Genomic DNA, 18213 nt, shown 5'->3' on the forward strand with positions numbered 1-18213 from the left:
AAAAAAAAAAAAAAGAAAATGCCCACTTTTTACTGTTAACCACTGTTCTCAAGAAAATCCCAGCAAAATCTATGTACCTCTTTCTTAAAAGATAAAACCTTACGTTTGCCAACTATGGGATATGTGATATGTGCAAAATTCTTTTTTATTTTTATTTTTTTGACGGAGTCTTGCTCTGTCACCCAGGCTAGAGTGCAGTGGCATGATCTCGGCTCATTGCAACCTCTGCCTCCCGGGTTCAAGCGATTCTCCTGCCTCAGCCTCCAGGACAGTTAGGATTACAGGCATGTACCACCACACCCAGCTTTTTGTATTTTTAGCAGAGACGGGCAGGGTGGCGGGGGCGGGAGGCAGTTTACCATGTTGGCCAGGCTGGTCTTGAACTCCTGACCTCATGATCCACCTGCCTCAGTCTCCCAAAGTGCTGGGATTACAGGCATGAGCCACCGCATCTGGCCTGATATATGCAAAATTCTCATGAAAGATCTTTGTCCCCAAATTGTGCCAACGTTGCTGCCAATTAACCCTGCCTCTATGTAACTGGATATCATCCCTTTCAATCACATGTCTCAAAAGAGCTTTAATAAAGGCAAAGCTGATTCCCAATTGAGAAGAAACGTTTCTATGTATGCCTCTTCCTAAAATGCTGGGTCAGTGGAAAGGGGTCCAGATCTGCTCCAGACATATGGGGAAAAAATTCATCTCACGAGCAAAGGGTTGAAACCATGCAAGCAAAGGTGCAATCAGTGTTGTAATATCTGACTGTGTTGTAATATTCTTATGAGTTGAGTACAGAGGAGGAGCAGAAAAACCTGCTGACTGGTTTCTAGGTCTCTTGGTGCCCTAAAATCTGTACTGCATTGCTTATTTTAAAATAAACACTAATTTTGGCAAGTACCTAAAATAGCAGGTAAGCCATTAACAGTGGTCTTGGTACATGATAGTAAAGTCTGAATAGAATGGTTTAGCCTCCAAAGAAGAGTTTGGGGAATGGGTAAAGGCAGAGGTAAGTGCATGGAGGTGTCCACTCCCCATCAAACTTCCCTTCAAGAGGGCATTTATATGAATGAGCAGAAGAGGACTACTAGTGTGTTCTCATTCCCTGGCTTACTTAGGGAGAACATTGCATCCTTACTTTCCATTCTTCTCTCAGCTGTGGTCTGATGGAAAATCAGGAATGGAGTAGAACATTCCAAAGTTTATAATGCTTTTGGTGTCATGGAAGAGAACAGGCCTAACAATCAGAAATCTTGAGTTCTGGCAGCCCCTGGTCATTGTGTTGAAATGCTCTTTGGGGAGCATTTCTTTCTTTCTTTTCTTTTTTTTTTTTTTTTTTTTAATTTTTTGTAGAGACAAAGTCTCACTATGTTGCCCAGGCTCGTCTCAAACTCCTGGCCTCAAGTAGTCCTCCCTCACCCCCACAAAGTGCTGGGATTACAGGTATGAGCCGCTGCGCCTGGCTGGGGAGTATTTCTAAATGCTCTTTTAGTGGCAGAGAGCCCCCATTCGTAAACTGCCATGACAAAGAAATGTAAGGTATCCTAATTACTGCCAAGAAATGCTAAGATCAAAAAACAAATCCAAAGTGAATCCTGTCAGTGGCTTCACACAATAGAGGAAAAGAAGGAAAGGTTGGAGGAGGCACAGAGGAGGCCCCTTTCCAGGTGTCTGCCCAGTCCACACCCTTGCACTGATACCTGTACCTCAACCTATTCACAAAGAGGGCTCAGGGAGGGCCCTGGCAGCCATGCTTGTATCCTATGGCCAGGGGCAGGTTCTTAGGCCCCACCTGATGCTCCCCGCTAGAAATCTGGAATCTGCATTGAGGAACTTAATTGGGTGGTTAGGCAAACCTGAGAGCTGAGCGGGTGCCAGATTTAACTATGTGCACAGGAGTGGGACAGCCATACACAGAAAAAAGTGTGAAGAAGATACGCAAAAGGCAGAAATATGTGGCTGAAGGATACACAGACTGTCAGGCAGAGACAGGGAGAATGGCTGTCTTGGCTCCTGCTGGCAGTCTGATTCTTGGTTCTAGGCCCTAGTAAGAACTGCCACACCTTCAGTTCTCTGGTTCTGGGAGGTACTCCTGTCTCCTTCGACTAAATCCTCCCTTTTTTCTGAAGTTGGTTTGAGTAGGTTTTTGTTATCTGCAATCAAAAAAGCCTTGACTATGACAAAGAAGGGGTAAAAAAGGGACTTGGAAAGGAGGACAGGGTGCTGAATGGACACATTGCAAAGACTGGACACACCCGCCCCACAACAGTCTAGGGAGATACCTGGGCGGATGCAGACGACATGGCAGCCCCTGGGGTCAGTGTGGGGCAGCACGGTGAGGAACCCAGAAGCAAGGACATCTTTTAAGGCTGATGGCTTCAAGTTATTGAAGACTTCGGGCCAGCTTCTCCTACAGCTGTGGTAGTTGATGAGGAGCTGCAGGGCCCGGTCGTAATCAAACTTGCGGGCTCGGAGGAAGCGCAGCAGGAAGGCGTCGTCAAGGGAAGTGCTCAGGTTCGGGTACTCCTTCCGCACCATGTCACGAAGGGCCTGCACATCTCGAAGTCTCCATTCCGGCTTTTCCTGCAGCTCTTCCCGGGCTTTCGTGACCAGTTCTTCTGTCAGTGAGCACACGTAGCCCGGAGGCTCAGGTGGTGGCAGCAGCTCATTTTCAGAGAGTGAGGCCACAGAAGGGCTGGTTCTCAGAGAGTCACTTTCTTCTGACATTAGCTACCAGGGTCCCTGCCAACACAGAAACCCTAAGCAAAGTTAACAAGTGCTTATTTCAAATCCCAGGGCAGCCCAGTGTAGGGGACAGGAACACTTCTGTAAAAGCCAAGTAACCTCAGGGCAGTGTTTCTCAACTGGGGGCAATGATCGGGATCTAAACCACACACGCAAGTCTGACCCCAGGCCGGCTGCTGTTAGTGCCCAGGGAGGCAGCCAGCAGCTATAGCAGACCATATACTCCCTCATAAATACCAGGGCCTTCCTTATAAATGTATTAATAGGTGCTCAACCTTATTCATCATTAAATAAATGTGAATTAAAACAACTCAGGCCAGGCGTGGTGGCTCATGCCTGTAATCCCAGCACTTCAGGAGGTCGGGGTGGGTGGATCGCCTGGGGTAAGACTTTGAGACCAGCCTGGCCAACATGGTGAAATCCCATCTCTACTAAAAACACAAAAATCAGACGGGTGTGGTGGGCACCTGTAATCTCAGCTACTTGGGAGGCTGAGGCAGGAGAACTGCTTGAACCCAGGAGGTGGAGGTTGCAGTGAGTTGAGATGGCGCCACTGCACTCAGCCAGAGCAAGACTCTGTTTAAAAAAAAAAAAAAAAAAAAAAAAACTCTGAGATTCAGATTGGCAAAAATAAAATAAAATAACGTACTCTGATATGTTTGCTGCTGCTGGGAGTATAAATTGACAGCCTCTTTGGAGGGCAGTTGTCAATATCTTCAGAATGTAAACCCACATGCCCTTTGGGTCAGCAATTCCATTTCTAGGACATATACTTGTATGTATGTACAAAATATGCACATGGCCTTCACAAGTATTGATTATAATGACAAAAGATTGGAAACACCTTAACTGCCCATCAGGGGAGACTGGTTAAGTAATATTACCATACGAATGGGGTACTAGTCAGTCATGAAAAGGAATTAGGCAGATGTTTATGAATTGATACGTTAAAAAAGCAAGTTGCAGAATAGTGTACAGAAAATAATCATATTTTTAAACTATACATATACACTTGTGAATGCACACAAAACTTCTGGAAGGAGATAATAAGAAACTTACCAATGGTTATCTCTAGGGAGCAGAACTGGACAAGAGAAGATTTAAGATGAGAAAGAGGATTTTTACTGTACTGTTTGAATTTTTTACCACATACCCATGTAACATATGTGCCAGTCAGATCTCCTGCTGGGAAAACGTAATTGATAAAGGGCCTCCAGTAGCTGTCCCTCTAGATCCACTATCCAGGGGAAGCCACAACTTTCCGCAGCCCTTCTGTGGCCTCACTGCTCCTAGGCAATGATTTAGTGAGACATGGGACTCCTCTAACAGGCAGTGTTTGCTTGAGGGCCTGGCCAAACCTTTGTTGGGACTGCCCTGCAGTCGGAGACTTGCTGCCCAAACATTCACAGGAGCTGATCTGCATCACTGCCCATGCCTCTTCCTGACCACCAGCTCCCTTCCCAGGTGTTGTCCTTCACAAGGGTTGCCTCTAAATTTCTAGCATGTCTAATCTCATCCTAGTGTCTGCTTCTTAGAGGACCCGAATTCATGCACTTTTTTATTTTTTAAGAGACAGGGTCTTGCTGTGTCACCCAGGCTAAAGTGCAGTGGCACAATCATAGCTCTCTGCAACCTCGAACTCCTAAGTTCAAGCAATCCTCCTGCCCCAGCCTCCCAGGTAGCTGGGACTATAGGCACACACCACCACCACAACTGGCTAATTTTTAAATTTTTTTCTCGGGCTGTGTGTGGTGGCTCACGCCTGTAATCCCAACACTTTGATAGGCTGAGGTGGATGGATCACCTGAGGTCAGGAGTTCGAGACCAGCCTGGCCAACATGGTGAAACCCTATCTCTACTAAAAATACAAAAATTAGCCAGGCATGGTGGTGTGGGCCTGTAGTGCCAGCTACTTGGGAGGTTGAAGCAGGATAATCGATTGAAACCAGGAAGCAGAGGTTGCAGTGAGCCGAGATCTATCACTGCACTCCAGCTTGGGCGACAGAGTGCGACTCCATCTCAAGTAAAAAAAAAAAATATATATATATATATATATTTTTTTTTTAAAGAACCACTCTGCTGTCTTGGGAATGGACTCTAAGGGGGTGAGGACTGAAGCAAAGAGACCATTTAGAGGCTATTGTAATAATCTAGCTGAGAGATGCTGGTGGTCTGGAGTAGGTAGCCTTCGCTGACCCTCAGGCCAGGTTAGGTGGCCCGCACTTCTCCCACCCTGTTGCAATTGTCTGTTGGTAATTTGTGAGCAACATCCAAGTTTGTCTTGTTCATCACCTTAAACCCAGCACCTAACGTGGTGTTAGACACACAGTCTGCACTCCATAAATATTTGTTGAATGACTTTAGTCTGGTTGGCAGAGATATGCTAAGTGAGGAATGGAACACCTATGGCTTTGTTTTTATGGAAGCCACCAAGAGATGCCTGCAGTCCCATCTAGTGTCTACCTGAGCGACAAACCACAGTGTTCACAAGGTACAAGCCTCACCTCAAAGCCCCTCTCCACCCTCATTTTCCATCTCATCCCACCCTGATGCACATTAAATGCCAGTCAAAACAAACTATGAGCCATCATCCTTGGAACAACTCGTGCACTTCTGATACACTCTGCCTGGAATTTCCTCTTCTAATTTGTTCCTAACTCAACAGCTCATGACATTCAAGGCCCAGCTGCCATGTCACCTCCTCTGTGAATCCTTTCCAAACTCCCTGAGGGTGATTCCCTCCAGTTTTCCACAGAACTGGGTTCCTATTTCTTTTTTAGAAATTACAGTCCAATGCCATGGGCGTTTACATAGAACTCTCCAGAGTCAGTTTTACCACCCACTCATTTATCAAATAATTACTGATCACCTACCATGTATGTCAGGCACTGTGCTCACAGGTATTGGGAACACAGACGCAAATGTAATTCCTCGCCTAATGAAGCTTACATCATAGTGGAATGAAGAGAATGTATACTTGAGCATTTTACCATGTATCAAGCATTGCTAAGCCCTTTACCCATTTCCTCATTTAATCTTTACAGTATTTGGTGAGGGCGCTATTACTGTTCCCATTTTACAAAAGACAAAAAGGACTGTCCCCCAGAATGTAAGTTCCACGAAGGCAGAGGGCTTGTCTTCCATATCCACTGCCACCCCCAGTGCCTGGCATATGGCAGTGGTCTGTACACATCAGCGGAGGCTATAGGTTAAGGGATGCGCCCAAGGGGGCACACCCGGTGAGGCAGAGCAAGGATGCATCTAGCCCCACCCTGGTCTTCTAATCTCCACCCTCCACCTGGAGCTTCATGTTGACGCTCCAGGGACTCAGCAATGCCGAGCGCTCAGCAGGGCTCAGTCACGGGCTGGTGAATGAGCTGACAGACGGGCATATGACTGAGATACAGACACCAATTGGTAAGGGTGAAGCCAGAGATCTCCCCCACCTGGAGCCCATCGCTTTCTGGAGCATCACTTTCCTTTCCATCCCTTTCTCTCAACAAGAAGAGGTCAGGAAGCCATCTCTCCTAGAGCCCCCAGACCCCACATCCCGTGGACAACCTTCCGAGGCCCCCACTTCCGGCTGTCACCCCCTCCCCAGGTGTCCCCATTTCCTGGGGTCTCTCGCTCCTCTGGTCCCCACTTCCGGTTATCCCTCCCTCTCAGGGGTCCCTCTCCTTAGCCCCCACGGCACACGGACGGGCTCGCGGGCACTCACCGGCCCGGCTACGGGCGGAGCGCGGGTCAATCGGCGGCGGGAGCCTCGTCCGGCAGCGCGCACAGAACCGACCCGCACTCCCTGCCCGGCCGGCCCGGCCCCTCGCGCCGGAAGTGACGTTCCGGGGCGTGGGAGGCGGGGCTCCGCCTAGGAGCGCGCATGTGTGACACTTCCCCGCAACGCTGGCGTTTAGTCGCCCCCTGGCTGTCAGAGCTCCGTGCTGTGGACCTGGAGTGGCTGGGTACCAGCCGCTTGTCAAACCCGGCTTATAGATGGGGAAACTGAGGCTCAAAGAAGGAAGGAAAGACGCTGCCATTTTCCAGGAACATGCTGACATGCACCTGTTGTTTAATATCCATGATCTCATTAACTCCTCATATTTATGCATTGCTCCTATTTCAGGAAAGGGAAACTGGCAATCAAGGCAGTAACGGGCTTCAAACCCAGACCTCAGAATTAACATTCTAGATTTCTCCCCAACTACGGCTGCTGTCAGGACTGGCTGCTCCAAAAGGGGAGATTCCAAACCAGGGGACATCTGTCTGTCATTAACTGAGTGACCTGGAGCAAGTCCCCATTCCTCTTTGGGCTTCTGTTTCGTTATCTGAAACCTGATTCTTCCTCTGGAGCCTGATTCAATAATTACTTTTTTCCTGCTTTGGGGTTCATGACGTTCCCTCCAGACAAAGGCTTTACTAATTCCCACCCCAGTCCAATAAGATCCCCCTGCAAGTATTTTGTGCAACTGCAACTTTGAGGCAAATCTCCTAGGTCCCTCTGAGGCAGAGTAGACATTAAGCCATTTCTAGAGAGAAATTTTGGTGGTCCAGGAGAACTCTGAGCCCAAAGAGACGACCTTAAACAGTCTTTTCGTTTTCCTACTCCAGGGGCAGGAGGAGTCCCAAGAAGATGGTAAGTGACCAATGAGGGCCGCAAGAATGTGGCAGTTTCTACCAGATACTAGATTGAGGGGCAGGGGGCAGCAGTGTGGAGGGGACCTGGGAATCATGAGTTTTGACTCTTGCTTTCAGTTTCATCACTTCTAGGATTGACAGACAAAATATAGAACATTCACCACAGTTTGAATTTTAGATAAACATTTAAGTTTGTTCCTTTCCAAACACACACACACACACACACACACACACACACACACACACACACGTGTCTTATGCAACATTTGGGACACATTTATACTTTAAAAATTGTTGTTTATAGGAAATTCAAATATGACTACTGGACATCCTGGATTTTGTTTTCTTTGCTAAATCTATGTATTATTTTCCTTGTTACTGTTACAAGGAATTACTGCAAACTTCATGGATTGAAACAACACAGATATATTCTCTTGCTGTTCTCTAGGTCAAAAGTCTGAAATCAAGGTGTTGGCAAGACTGCATTCTTTCTGGGGATTTCGAGGAAGCATCAGTTCCTTTCCTTTTACAGTTTGTAGAGGTCACCTGCGTTCCTTAGCTTATGGCCCCTTCTTCAAATCACCTCAACCTCTTGCTTCTGTTGTCACATCTACTACGGACTGATCCCCCTGCTTCCCTCTTCTTGTAAGGACTCTTGGGATTACACTGGGCTCACCCAGATAATCCAGAATAATCTTACCATCTCAAGATCCTTACATTAATCACATCTGTGAAATCTTTTAACACGTAAGGTAAGGCCGGGTGCAGTGGCTGTAATCCCAGCACTTTGGGAGACTGAAGCAGGTGGATCACTTGAGGTCAGGGGTACTACAAGACCACCCTAGCCAACATGGTGAAACCCCGTCTCTACTAAAAATACAAAAATTAGCTGGGCATGGTGGCACACGCCTGTAATCCCAACTACCTGGGAGGCTGAGGCAGGAGAATCACTTGAAACCGGGAGGTAGAGGTTGCAGTGAGCCGAGATCATGCCACTGCACTCCAGCCTGGGTGACAGAGCGAGACTCTGTCTCAAAAAGAAAACCCCCAAAACAGCCGGGCGTGGTGGCTCATGCCTATAATCTCAGCACTTTGAGAAGTCAAGGCAGGTGGATTACCTGAGTTCAGGAGTTTGAGACCAGCCTGGCGAACCTGGTGAAACCCCGTCTCTACTAAAAATACAAAAATTAGCCAGGCCTGTAATCCCAACCACCTAGGAGGCTGCCTGGGCTCCTGCGCCCTGCCAAATGGCAGCTCTTGTGGCAAAGGGTGAGGGATGACCCTGTCCTAACCATTCTGTCCTAGGTATTGGAATAAGCCCCTCTCCTCCACCCAAACCTAGGACCTACTACTGGTACCTGGAGCCCAGATAGCAATCCTAGATGCTGCCAGCAGGAGAAGAACTTGGTCTCAAGGGCAGGTCAGGGAGAGGATTCAGAGATGCCCCAAAAATCCCTGCCCCTTCTCTCAACTGAGGGCCATTATCACATTTTAGAGAACCAGATTATCTCAGGATTAGAAAGTCTCTGATAAACAATGACAACAAAAAGAGTTTCTGCTTTTTGAATGATTATATATACCAGGCACTGTGCTTGTATGATCTTAATTTCACCTTAAAATGACCCTGTGAACAGCAAGTTAGCATTGTCCCATTTACAGAAGAGGAAACTAAAATCCAGAAAGAGGCCAGGCCTGGTGGCTCACTCCTATAATCCCAGCAATTTGGGAGGCCAAAGTGGTGGATCACTTGAGGTCAGGAGTTTGAGACCAGCCTGGCCAACATGGTGAAATCCTGTGTCTGCTAAAAATAGAAACATTAACCAGGCATGGTGGCAGGCACCTGTAATCCCAGCTACTCTGGAGGCTGAGGAAGGAGAATCACTTGAACCCGGAAGGTGGAGGTTGCAGTTAGTCAAGATCATGCCATTGCACTCCAGGCTGGGCAACAGAGCGAGACTCTGTCTCAAAAAATAATAATAAAATAAAATAATGTAAAATATTGAGAAAGAGAAAGTCTCCTAAGGGCTCAAGATATGAAAGAGAGAGCTAGGTATCAATTCAAGCCTGTATGACACGATGGTCCCAAATTTTACTTTGTCCTAAAGGTCATGTAGCCCTGTCTCTGTTTTACAGGTTGGGAAAAGGATCAGAGAAGGACAAAAAATTGCCCAAAGTCACATGATGACTAAGTGTTTGAGCTGGTATTTGATGTCTGTGTTCTCTGCCTTGGACACTCAGAATTTATGGGGTCTGAACAACCTCTTGAAAAGACTCATTTCCTTATGTATAAAATGGGAATATGGCCCTTGTTTAGAAGGATCCTTGGGAGGATGTCATAGAACGGCATGTGCAGGTCAAGCACGGTGACTCACATCTGTAACCCCAGGACTTTGGGAGGCCGAGGCGGGCAGACCACCTGAGGCTAGGAGTTCAGGACCAGCCTGGCCAACAGGGTGAAACCCTGTCTCTACTAAAAACACAAAAAATCCTACCTGGGTGTGGTGGCGCACGCCTGCATTCCCAGCTACTCAGGAGGTTGAGGCAGGAAAATAGCTTGTACCTGGGGGGCAGAGGTTGCAGTGAGCCAAGATCGTGCCACTGTACTACAGCCTGGGAGACAGAGCGAGACTCTGTCTCAAAAAAAAAAAAAAAAAAAAGAATGGCACGTGCAGAGTTCTGGCACATTGTATCATGAAATGTCTGTTTATCGGTGATGATCACCCACTCTCAAGCAGAAAGATCACCGGGGGCAGCTTGCCCTGTGTCTTGGTTTGGAAGGTTCCAAAAATCTTGCTCTCCTAATTTCATCCAGCCTCTGAAGAAAAAAATCTTGACACTGCATTGCGTACATGCTGGAGGAGGCTAGATATGCCTGAGCTGTCTATGTTCAGGGCCTGTGATTCTGAGCTCAGAAAATCTCCTAGGACCAGCCTTAGTATTGGTTCTAAGGTAAGACTTATATATTTTTATTTATTTTTATTTTTATTTTTTTGAGACAGAGTCCCACTCTGTCACCCAGGCTGGAGTGCAGTGGTGCAACCTTGACTCACTGCAACCTGTACCCCCTGGGTTCCAGCGATTCTCCTGCCTCAGCTTCCCTAGTACCTGGGGCTAAAGTTATGCATCACTGTGCCTGGCTGATTTTTGTATTTTTAGTAGAGACAGGTTTCACTATGTTGGCCAGGCTAGTCTCGAACTCCTGACCTCAGATGATCTGCCTGCCTCAGCCTCCCAAAGTGCTGGGATTACAGGCGTGAGCCACCATGCCTGGCCTGGTAAGGCTTATTTAGGATGGCACCACAGTATCGGGCATAATTTCTCAACCTTAGCACTATTGACATTTGGAGCTGGAAAAGTCTTTTTTTTGGGGACGTGGGAGAGATGTGGTCCTGTAGGATGTTTAATGTCATTCCTAGGCTTTACCCACTAGATGACAGTAGCACTCCACATTCACAGTGATGAAAACCAAGGATATCTCCAGACATTGCCAAATACCACCTGGGAGACAAAGCTGCTCCAAATTAAGAACCACTAGTGTGGGAGAAAGAATGTTAGGTTCTGGTCAGACAGACCTGAGAAAGCCTGTGTCACTTACCAGCTGTGTAACAGTGGAACAATTATCTGTCTCTCCAACCCTTGGTTTCATCAACCGTAAAATCCTGTACTAACTGCTACCAGTTATTGAATGCTTTCATTGGTACAGTGATGAGCTCTTTGCATGGATAATCTCATTTGATTGTCAATAACAGAATCATGGGGCCAGGCACGGTGGCTCACACCTGTAATCCCAGCACTTTTGGAGGCCGAGGCAGGAGGATGACTTGAGGCCAGGATTTCGAGACCAGCCTGGCCAACATAGTGAAACCCCATCTCTCCTAAAAGTACAAAAATTAGCTGGGTGTGCTGGTGGGTGCTTGTAATCCCAGCTACTCGGGAGGCTGAAGCAGGAGAATCATTTCAATCCGGCAGGTGGAGGTTGCAGTGAACCGAGATCATGCCACTGTACTCCAGCCTAAGCAACAGAGGAAGACTCCACCTCAAAAAACAAACAAAAAAATCGCCCCCCAAACCCCCCAGAATCCTGTAAAGATACTGACCGGTGGAAATAGGGAGGAAGATGAGGAGGGAGTGGTCCGTATCAGGTATCTTCTCTGTACCTTGCATGAAAGCAGGTGACCTCACATACATTTCTGTGCTGTCACTGGCTGTGTGATCTTGGGCAAATCACATTTCCCCTGGGGTTCAGTTTCCTTATCTGTGAAAATAATACCAACTGGGGAATTCTGGAAAGATAGAGGCAGTAATGCCTAGCATAGATATGAATCTCCCCAAACCCCCAATCAAAAACAGAAAAAAATTCATAAACACGTTTACAACAAAACTAAGTGTGACAAGGCATCTTCATGAATTCCAAAACACAAGTGGGGACAAATCACCAACAGCTACAAGGCCTGCATGCCATTGGCATCTCTGTGCAGTAGAAACAGAAGGGAAGCAGCAAGGTGTCTGACGGGCCTGAGACATGGAGAGTGCTAAAATTGCAACATGTATTCACGTGTTGTTGGGAAAACAGCGGCTGAAACTGGAAAGCGTTTTGCCAACTCCAGTAGTGGGCGAGTGTAAGATGTTTGCCACACAGCCTAAGGTTTAAAGGAGTTTTTAACCCCTGTGAATTATTGAGTAATTTTAACCAGTAATTGTAGCATCTTTCCATTATGTCAGCCCCTGTATCCTTGAAAACGAAAGATTCCAAGTGTGGAAGAAAGGAACTACAGATGTAATACAGAATAGGTTCCATAAACATCCTATACAACTCTATTTACATTGGATATATCTATGTGAACTTGAGACTACTTTTAAAGGAAATGTATATGCATGTATTCATATATACAATACCTAGTTCTAGCTACTAAAAAAGACTTAAACCATGGTCATCTTGTAGCAATGAGCGTATCTTGCACCCAGATAATAGTTTTGATTAATAAAAATAAAAAGAGTTCTTGAAGAAATTACTCATTCCAGATCTGTAGCAGGAGATATACAAAATGAGCCTGAAATATCTTGTCATGTCAGTTAACAAGGAAGCTATCAAAGGCTACCAGGGTCACACCAAAAGGACTTAGAAGCCAGCCTGCAGATGAAACAATGTTAGCTGCAACAAAGATAATCCTTGCAGTTGATTGAAACTCATCAAATATGTTTAAAACCCTGGGTTCATAATGATATCCAGCAAATCAATCACCTTCTGACGATGGCATGGAAATAAATTGCATTCTTGAACACTAGGTAAATAAAGAATCTAGTCATTCTCCTGCCTTTCCTAAATGAACTGTAGCACTGGGAAACCAAATAGATAAAGGGAAGAAGTTTCCTACAAAATTACTACAGCTAATACATGAAAACAAAATGATGCAATATTGCCATTTTGTTATTTACAGTGAATGAATGTATCCAGCCATTGTCCACAATGGCAGCTAACATCAAAAAAGGAGCAAACTCCAGCCTTGTAGGAGCTGCTTGGAAAGGAGTCCAGCACCAGCTATAATCATGCCAAAAAGATGGACCCTGAGTCTGATCCAGCTGCTAATTTGCAGGCAATGCAGAGGTCAGAGGGCCGTGTTATATTGTACTGTGAGGATGCAATTGACAAAATTCAGACTTTGAGAAACTACACGGAAAACAGCCTGAATTCAACAGATAAACTTCAAGGAAGAGAAAAGGATGGAAGGGAGAACCTGTAGACTATTTTTTAAAAGAGGCTTTTGGATTAATAAAAGAGGCTTTTGGCTGGGCACTGTGGCTCACACCAGTAGTTCCAGCACTTTGGGATACCTAAATGGGAGGATCTTTTGAGGCCAGGAGTTCAAGACCAGCCTGGGCAACATGGTAAAACCCTGTCTCTACAAAAAAATACAAAAATTAGCCAGGTGTGGTGGCACATGCCTGTAGTCCTGGCTACTCTGGAGGCTGAGGTAGGAGGATCACCTGAGCCTGGGGTGTTCAAGGCTGCAGTGAGCCAAGATTGCACCGGTGCACTCCCTCCTGCAAGACAGAGTGAGACCTTGTCTCCTAAAAAACAAAACACACACACACAAAAGAGGCTTTTAAAAAGTGGACATGGCCGGGTGTGGTGGCTCACGCCTGTAATCCCAGCACTTTGGGAGGCTGAGGCAGGTGGATCACCTGAGGTCAGGAGTTCAAGACCAGCCTGGCCAACATGGTGAAACCCCATCTCCACTAAAACACAAAAATTAGCCGGGCATGATGGTGGGTGCCTGTAATCCCAGCTACTGGGGAGGCTGAGACGGGAGAATCTCTTGAACCCGGGAGACGGTGGTTGCAGTGAGCCGAGATCGTGTCACCACCTGGGCAGTTGAATGAGACTCCACGTCAACAAAAAATAAATAAATAAAAATAAAAAGTGGACACAACTAAACAATAACATCTAGGGATGCACACTCAGATGAGTAAGTCATGAAGAAACGCAAGGAAGTAATTAATAGTCGGATTAGTGATTATTTTGGGGGGAGGGGCTGTGATTGGTATGGAGTACCTGGTGAGGTAGGGAGGGGAACCCTGAGGTGGCTGAAAAATTCTGTTTCTTGACCTGGGTGGTGGTTACAGGGTGTTTGTCTTAATATAACTCACTAAGCTACAATTTTTTTTTTTTTTTTTTTTTATATAGGGTCTCTCTTTGTTGCCCGGGGTGGAGTATAGCAGTGTAATCTCAGCTCACTGTAGCCTCAGACCTCCCGAGACTCAAGTAATCCTCCTACTTCAGCCTCCTGAGTAACTGGGGCTACAGGTACACGCCACCATGCCCGGCTAATTTATGTATTTTTCGTAGAGATGGGGTTTCAGGTTTTGCCATGTTGCCAGGTTGATCTCAAACTCCTGGGCTCAAGCAATCTACTCACCTCGGCTTCTCAAAGTGCTGGGATTACAGGTGTGAGCCACTGCATCTGGCTGCTACAAATTTAATTTGTGTGGTTTTCTGCATCTGTTTTGCTCTATAATATAAAGGTTTTAAAAAATGAAGACAGCAATACCTACTTCACAGTATGTGTATGTGCATATGAGTGTATACATGTACATATACATGTATCTCAATGTATGTCTTCTGTTAGCACCAGGTAGATAGGTAGATGCTCACTAAATATGACTTCCAGGTGAATTTTGTTCAAAACACTGACCTGTGTGATTTCAGCACTGTTACTGACATGCTAACTTGTGTGGCTAATTAAAATAGTTCGTGCTTCCCAACTGGGGCAGAGACTGGAAAAATTAAAATAAAAAATTGTTAACGGTTATTAGGTAATACTATGTGCCAGGCACTGTTTCCAGTGTAACTAATCTAATTGAATCCTCATAACTGTATTATGATTATTCCCATTTTACAGAGAAGAAAGCTGAGGCTTAGAGAGATTCCCTGTGGCCACACAGGAGGTGGCAAGGCAGCCTGTTTTGTTTTGTATTGTTTTGTTTTGAGGCAGCATCTCACTCTGTGGCCCAGGCTGGAGTGCAGTGGCACAGTCTTGGCTCACTGCAACCTCTGCCTCCTGGGTTCAGGCGATTCTCCTGCCTCAGCTTCCCCAGTAGCTGGGATTACAGGCGCATGCCATCACGCCCGGCTAATTTTATTTGTATTTTGAGTAGAGATGGGGTTTCGCCATATTGGCCAGGTTGGTCTCAAACTCCTGGCCTCAAGTGATCCACCCGCCTTGACCTCGAAAAGTGCTAGGATTACAGGCATGAGCCACCACACCTGACTAGCAGGTTTGGAACCCAGGCAGTCTGGCTCTCAGCTCTTCCCTCTCATCCACTGTAGCATATGTACCATGCTGTTTTTCACTTGGTGTCTAGTGCCCTGTTTGCAATAATAACTCCCCCTTTTGGAGTGCCTGCTAATGTGTGTGCCATCCTTTGACATTCACTACCTGAATCTCACATCAACCCTGGAAGGTGGAGGTACTTGTTAGTCTGCATTTGGTGGATAGGAAAACTAGAACTCAGAGAGCTGGAAAACTTGCTCAAAGTAACAGAGTAAATAAATGGCAGTAGGTGGTGGGGGAGGAGTTTGAATCGGGGACGGGGAGGGTTCATACTCTGACCCTTGGGATTCTAAAGAACAAAATGTCCTATACTCTTAAACAGATGCTCATCTGATGGATCTGACCCAGTTTGAGGTCATGGGTTGCCCAACCAGTGGTCCGGAGCCTGGCTTGGCTTGAGAAGTGTCCAGATGTGGGCTGGGGGAAGTCAGAGGCTTGGCAAACACCAGACATGTTTGACCCCAATCAGAAGGTCGTGCAAAGCTGGTGACCCCTGGGCCTGGGGTTCCCTAAGGGGCAAGAGACTCCTTTTTCTCAGTGTGCCAGCCTTGTGCTCACAAGCCGCCCAATCAGGACCTAGAACGGAGCTGGCCATCTCTCGGGATGGGGTAAAGAGATGCCCATGGGTTGGCTGTGCAGATTTCCCAGAAGTGGGAAGAACCTGGCTGTGTTTTCGTGGTCACACATTGATTTCCCAACCTGAGTCAGCATGGCTGCTTGGAGGTACAGCATGTCCTCTCTGTTCCCAGGGGCCCTGGATCCCAGCCTGGCTGAAGCATTTCCAAAACAGGGCCTGGAATAGTGAGAAAAATGGAAGGGGTGGAGGTCCCACATGCCCTTCATTAGTACCAGCCACCCACCATTATATTAATAGCACCTAGCATGGACTGAGTTCTTACCAGGTGCCGGGTCCCGTGCTAAGCATGTCATATGTATTCACTTAACTAACCTTACAGAGATGCGATGGAGTAGTGGCTCTTCCATTTGACAAAGGAGTAAACAGACTCAGAGAAGCCACATCACTTGTAAATGGTCCCACGGAGATGGAATTTGCAGGTCTGTGATTGTGGAATCCTGGTGTTTCAGCTCCACAAATTCACTACTTCACTCAGCCCTCACAACAAACCCCCAGTAAGGTGTTGTCACCCCAGTAAGGATATGAAAAAAACGGAAGCTCGGGATGATGGACATGACTTGTAAGATGTTTCTAGAAAGCTCTGCTGTGACAACCAGTAACTGTTTTTTAAGAGCCCAGTCAAAACCCACAGCTGCTAAAATTTGGCCGTGACTACCCAAAACCCCTACATTTATTATTACCCCTATATCCCCCACATTCTCCTAGGATGGGAAGAGGAGGCAAAGAGTTCTTTGGTGGCCATCTTCTCGGAAGAGTGGAATGGGGTCATGAGGGCTCTTCCATGAGAGGGGCTACTATTTGTAGAGATTAATGTGTGGCCATTATGAGCGGGCCCAGTGGTCCCATGTGGGCATGGGCATCTAGAGACTGAGAGAAACAGGCTGCCTGGCTGAATCGGTACAGGAGCCACAGTGTGGGTGTGCTAAGGTCAGCAACATTCCCAGGACTTTCAGGGCACAGGCTGCTGGCTGTAGTGTTTCCCGTGGACCAGCGTTGGCAGAGAGCACCTGCAAGGGGTCCTCTTGGGTCCTGTCCCCTAGAGCCTCCTGGAGGGGCAGAGGTGTGGCAGCAGCAAGAAGCTTGAGTTGGATGTTGGGTTCCTAAGGGCTGATGAATGACTTGCAGGGGACCCCTATGAGGAGAGGTGCATCTGCCAAGGTCAAGAGTGAGAGGGCCCCTGTGACGGTGGTCGTCTCCATGGAGCCCACGACAGAAAGGGGCAGCTTGAAGCCAGCCAGGATGGTTGCAGCTCAAGGGAGACCCTTTCTCCCCCCTTGCCATCTCCAACACCCCCCACTTTACCCCACATGTAGATGAGGGAAGGAGAGATAGAGAAGGAGCCACCCACACCACCTCCCTGCAGCAAGCCTGAGAACAAGGGGAGAAGGTTTAAACCGAAATCAAATTGAGAATTTTGGTTAGAAGCTTCACTGGACATTCTCATTTCTAAATTGAGTGTGTTTGTGACCTAAAGTGACCATAGAATTACCTGTTGCCTCAGAACGAGCAGAAGAGTAAGGGGGAGATTTCACTCAGTGGCAGGGAAAATGTTTCTCCACCAAATACATCTTAGAATGGACACTGGGAGATAAAAATAAAGATGTGCTTTGATTATGTCACAGGCCAGATTTCTTCAACATCCTGTTCTCAGTGAGAAGGAGGATTCTCCAAAACAAGTCTAGGAAGTGAATGTTCCAGAATGTTCTAGAACTTGGTTCATTAGGCAGGCAAGAAGCGTACCTCTGGGAACCTCTTGAGCCCTTCATGGGCTAGCACACCACTACCATCCCCCCAGAAGCTTCAGTTGTTGGCTTCTAATGGCTTACTATTTCCATTTCTACTGAGAACTGCCATCTCAGGAATCACCTCACCCTGGAGTTTATTCCCCTCACCCACAGGGTGGCTGGTAGCCAACAGCTGACTTGTACAGAGGTACACAAAGCCAGCCTTTTTGCTAGATTTTACCTGAGACCACATCTTTGCTTGTTTCCCTCCCTGTCTTGCTTCCCTTCATCCCTTACATGTTCTTTCCTTTATAAATCACACAGTACTGGCCGGGCGCGGTGGCTCAAGCCTGTAATCCCAGCACTTTGGGAGGCCGAGACGGGTGGATCACGAGGTCAGGAGATCGAGACCATCCTGGCTAACACGGTGAAACCCCGTCTCTACTAAAAAAATACAAAAAATTAGCCGGGCGAGATGGCGGGCGCCTGTAGTCCCAGCTACTCGGGAGGCTGAGGCAGGAGAATGGCTAAACCCGGGAGGCGGAGCTTGCTTGCAGTGAGCCGAGATCACGCCGCTGCACTCCAGCCTGGGCGACAGAGCGAGACTCTGTCTCAAAAAAAAAAAAAAAAAAAAAAAAAAAAATTA

General features: G+C 47.0%; 1 protein-coding gene and 1 long non-coding RNA gene across 9 annotated transcripts in view; one reads left to right on the forward strand and one right to left on the reverse strand.

The window, feature by feature from the left end:
- The window catches only part of TTPAL (alpha tocopherol transfer protein like), a 49149-nt gene that overhangs the window by 12555 nt on the left and 18381 nt on the right, over positions 1-18213 (reverse strand). For 2 of the 8 annotated variants that reach the window (XM_017878019.1, XM_017878014.1), the window contains exons 1-3: positions 6461-6560; positions 3802-3826; positions 2280-2739 (exon numbers count right to left, since the gene is read on the reverse strand). In XM_017878019.1, coding sequence (XP_017733508.1) covers positions 2280-2724 — 445 coding nt within the window. In that variant the 5' untranslated portion in view covers positions 2725-2739; positions 3802-3826; positions 6461-6560. Of the gene's footprint in view, positions 1-2279; positions 3091-3209; positions 3254-3801; positions 3827-5615; positions 6325-6460; positions 6567-18213 lie in introns of those variants that run through there. The other 6 variants (XM_017878018.1, XM_017878012.1, XM_017878017.1 and 3 more) reach the window with 5 other exon arrangements.
- The window catches only part of LOC108533382 (uncharacterized), a 5119-nt gene continuing 4501 nt past the window's right edge, over positions 17596-18213 (forward strand). Inside the window, exon 1 of the long non-coding RNA XR_001886719.1 lies at positions 17596-17775. This is a non-coding gene — a long non-coding RNA (uncharacterized LOC108533382). The remainder of the gene's footprint in view (positions 17776-18213) is intronic.

The sequence above is a fragment of the Rhinopithecus bieti genome, unplaced genomic scaffold (genome assembly GCF_001698545.2).
Source record: "Rhinopithecus bieti isolate Rb0 unplaced genomic scaffold, ASM169854v2 scaffold_10347, whole genome shotgun sequence".
Taxonomy (NCBI): domain Eukaryota; kingdom Metazoa; phylum Chordata; class Mammalia; order Primates; family Cercopithecidae; genus Rhinopithecus; species Rhinopithecus bieti.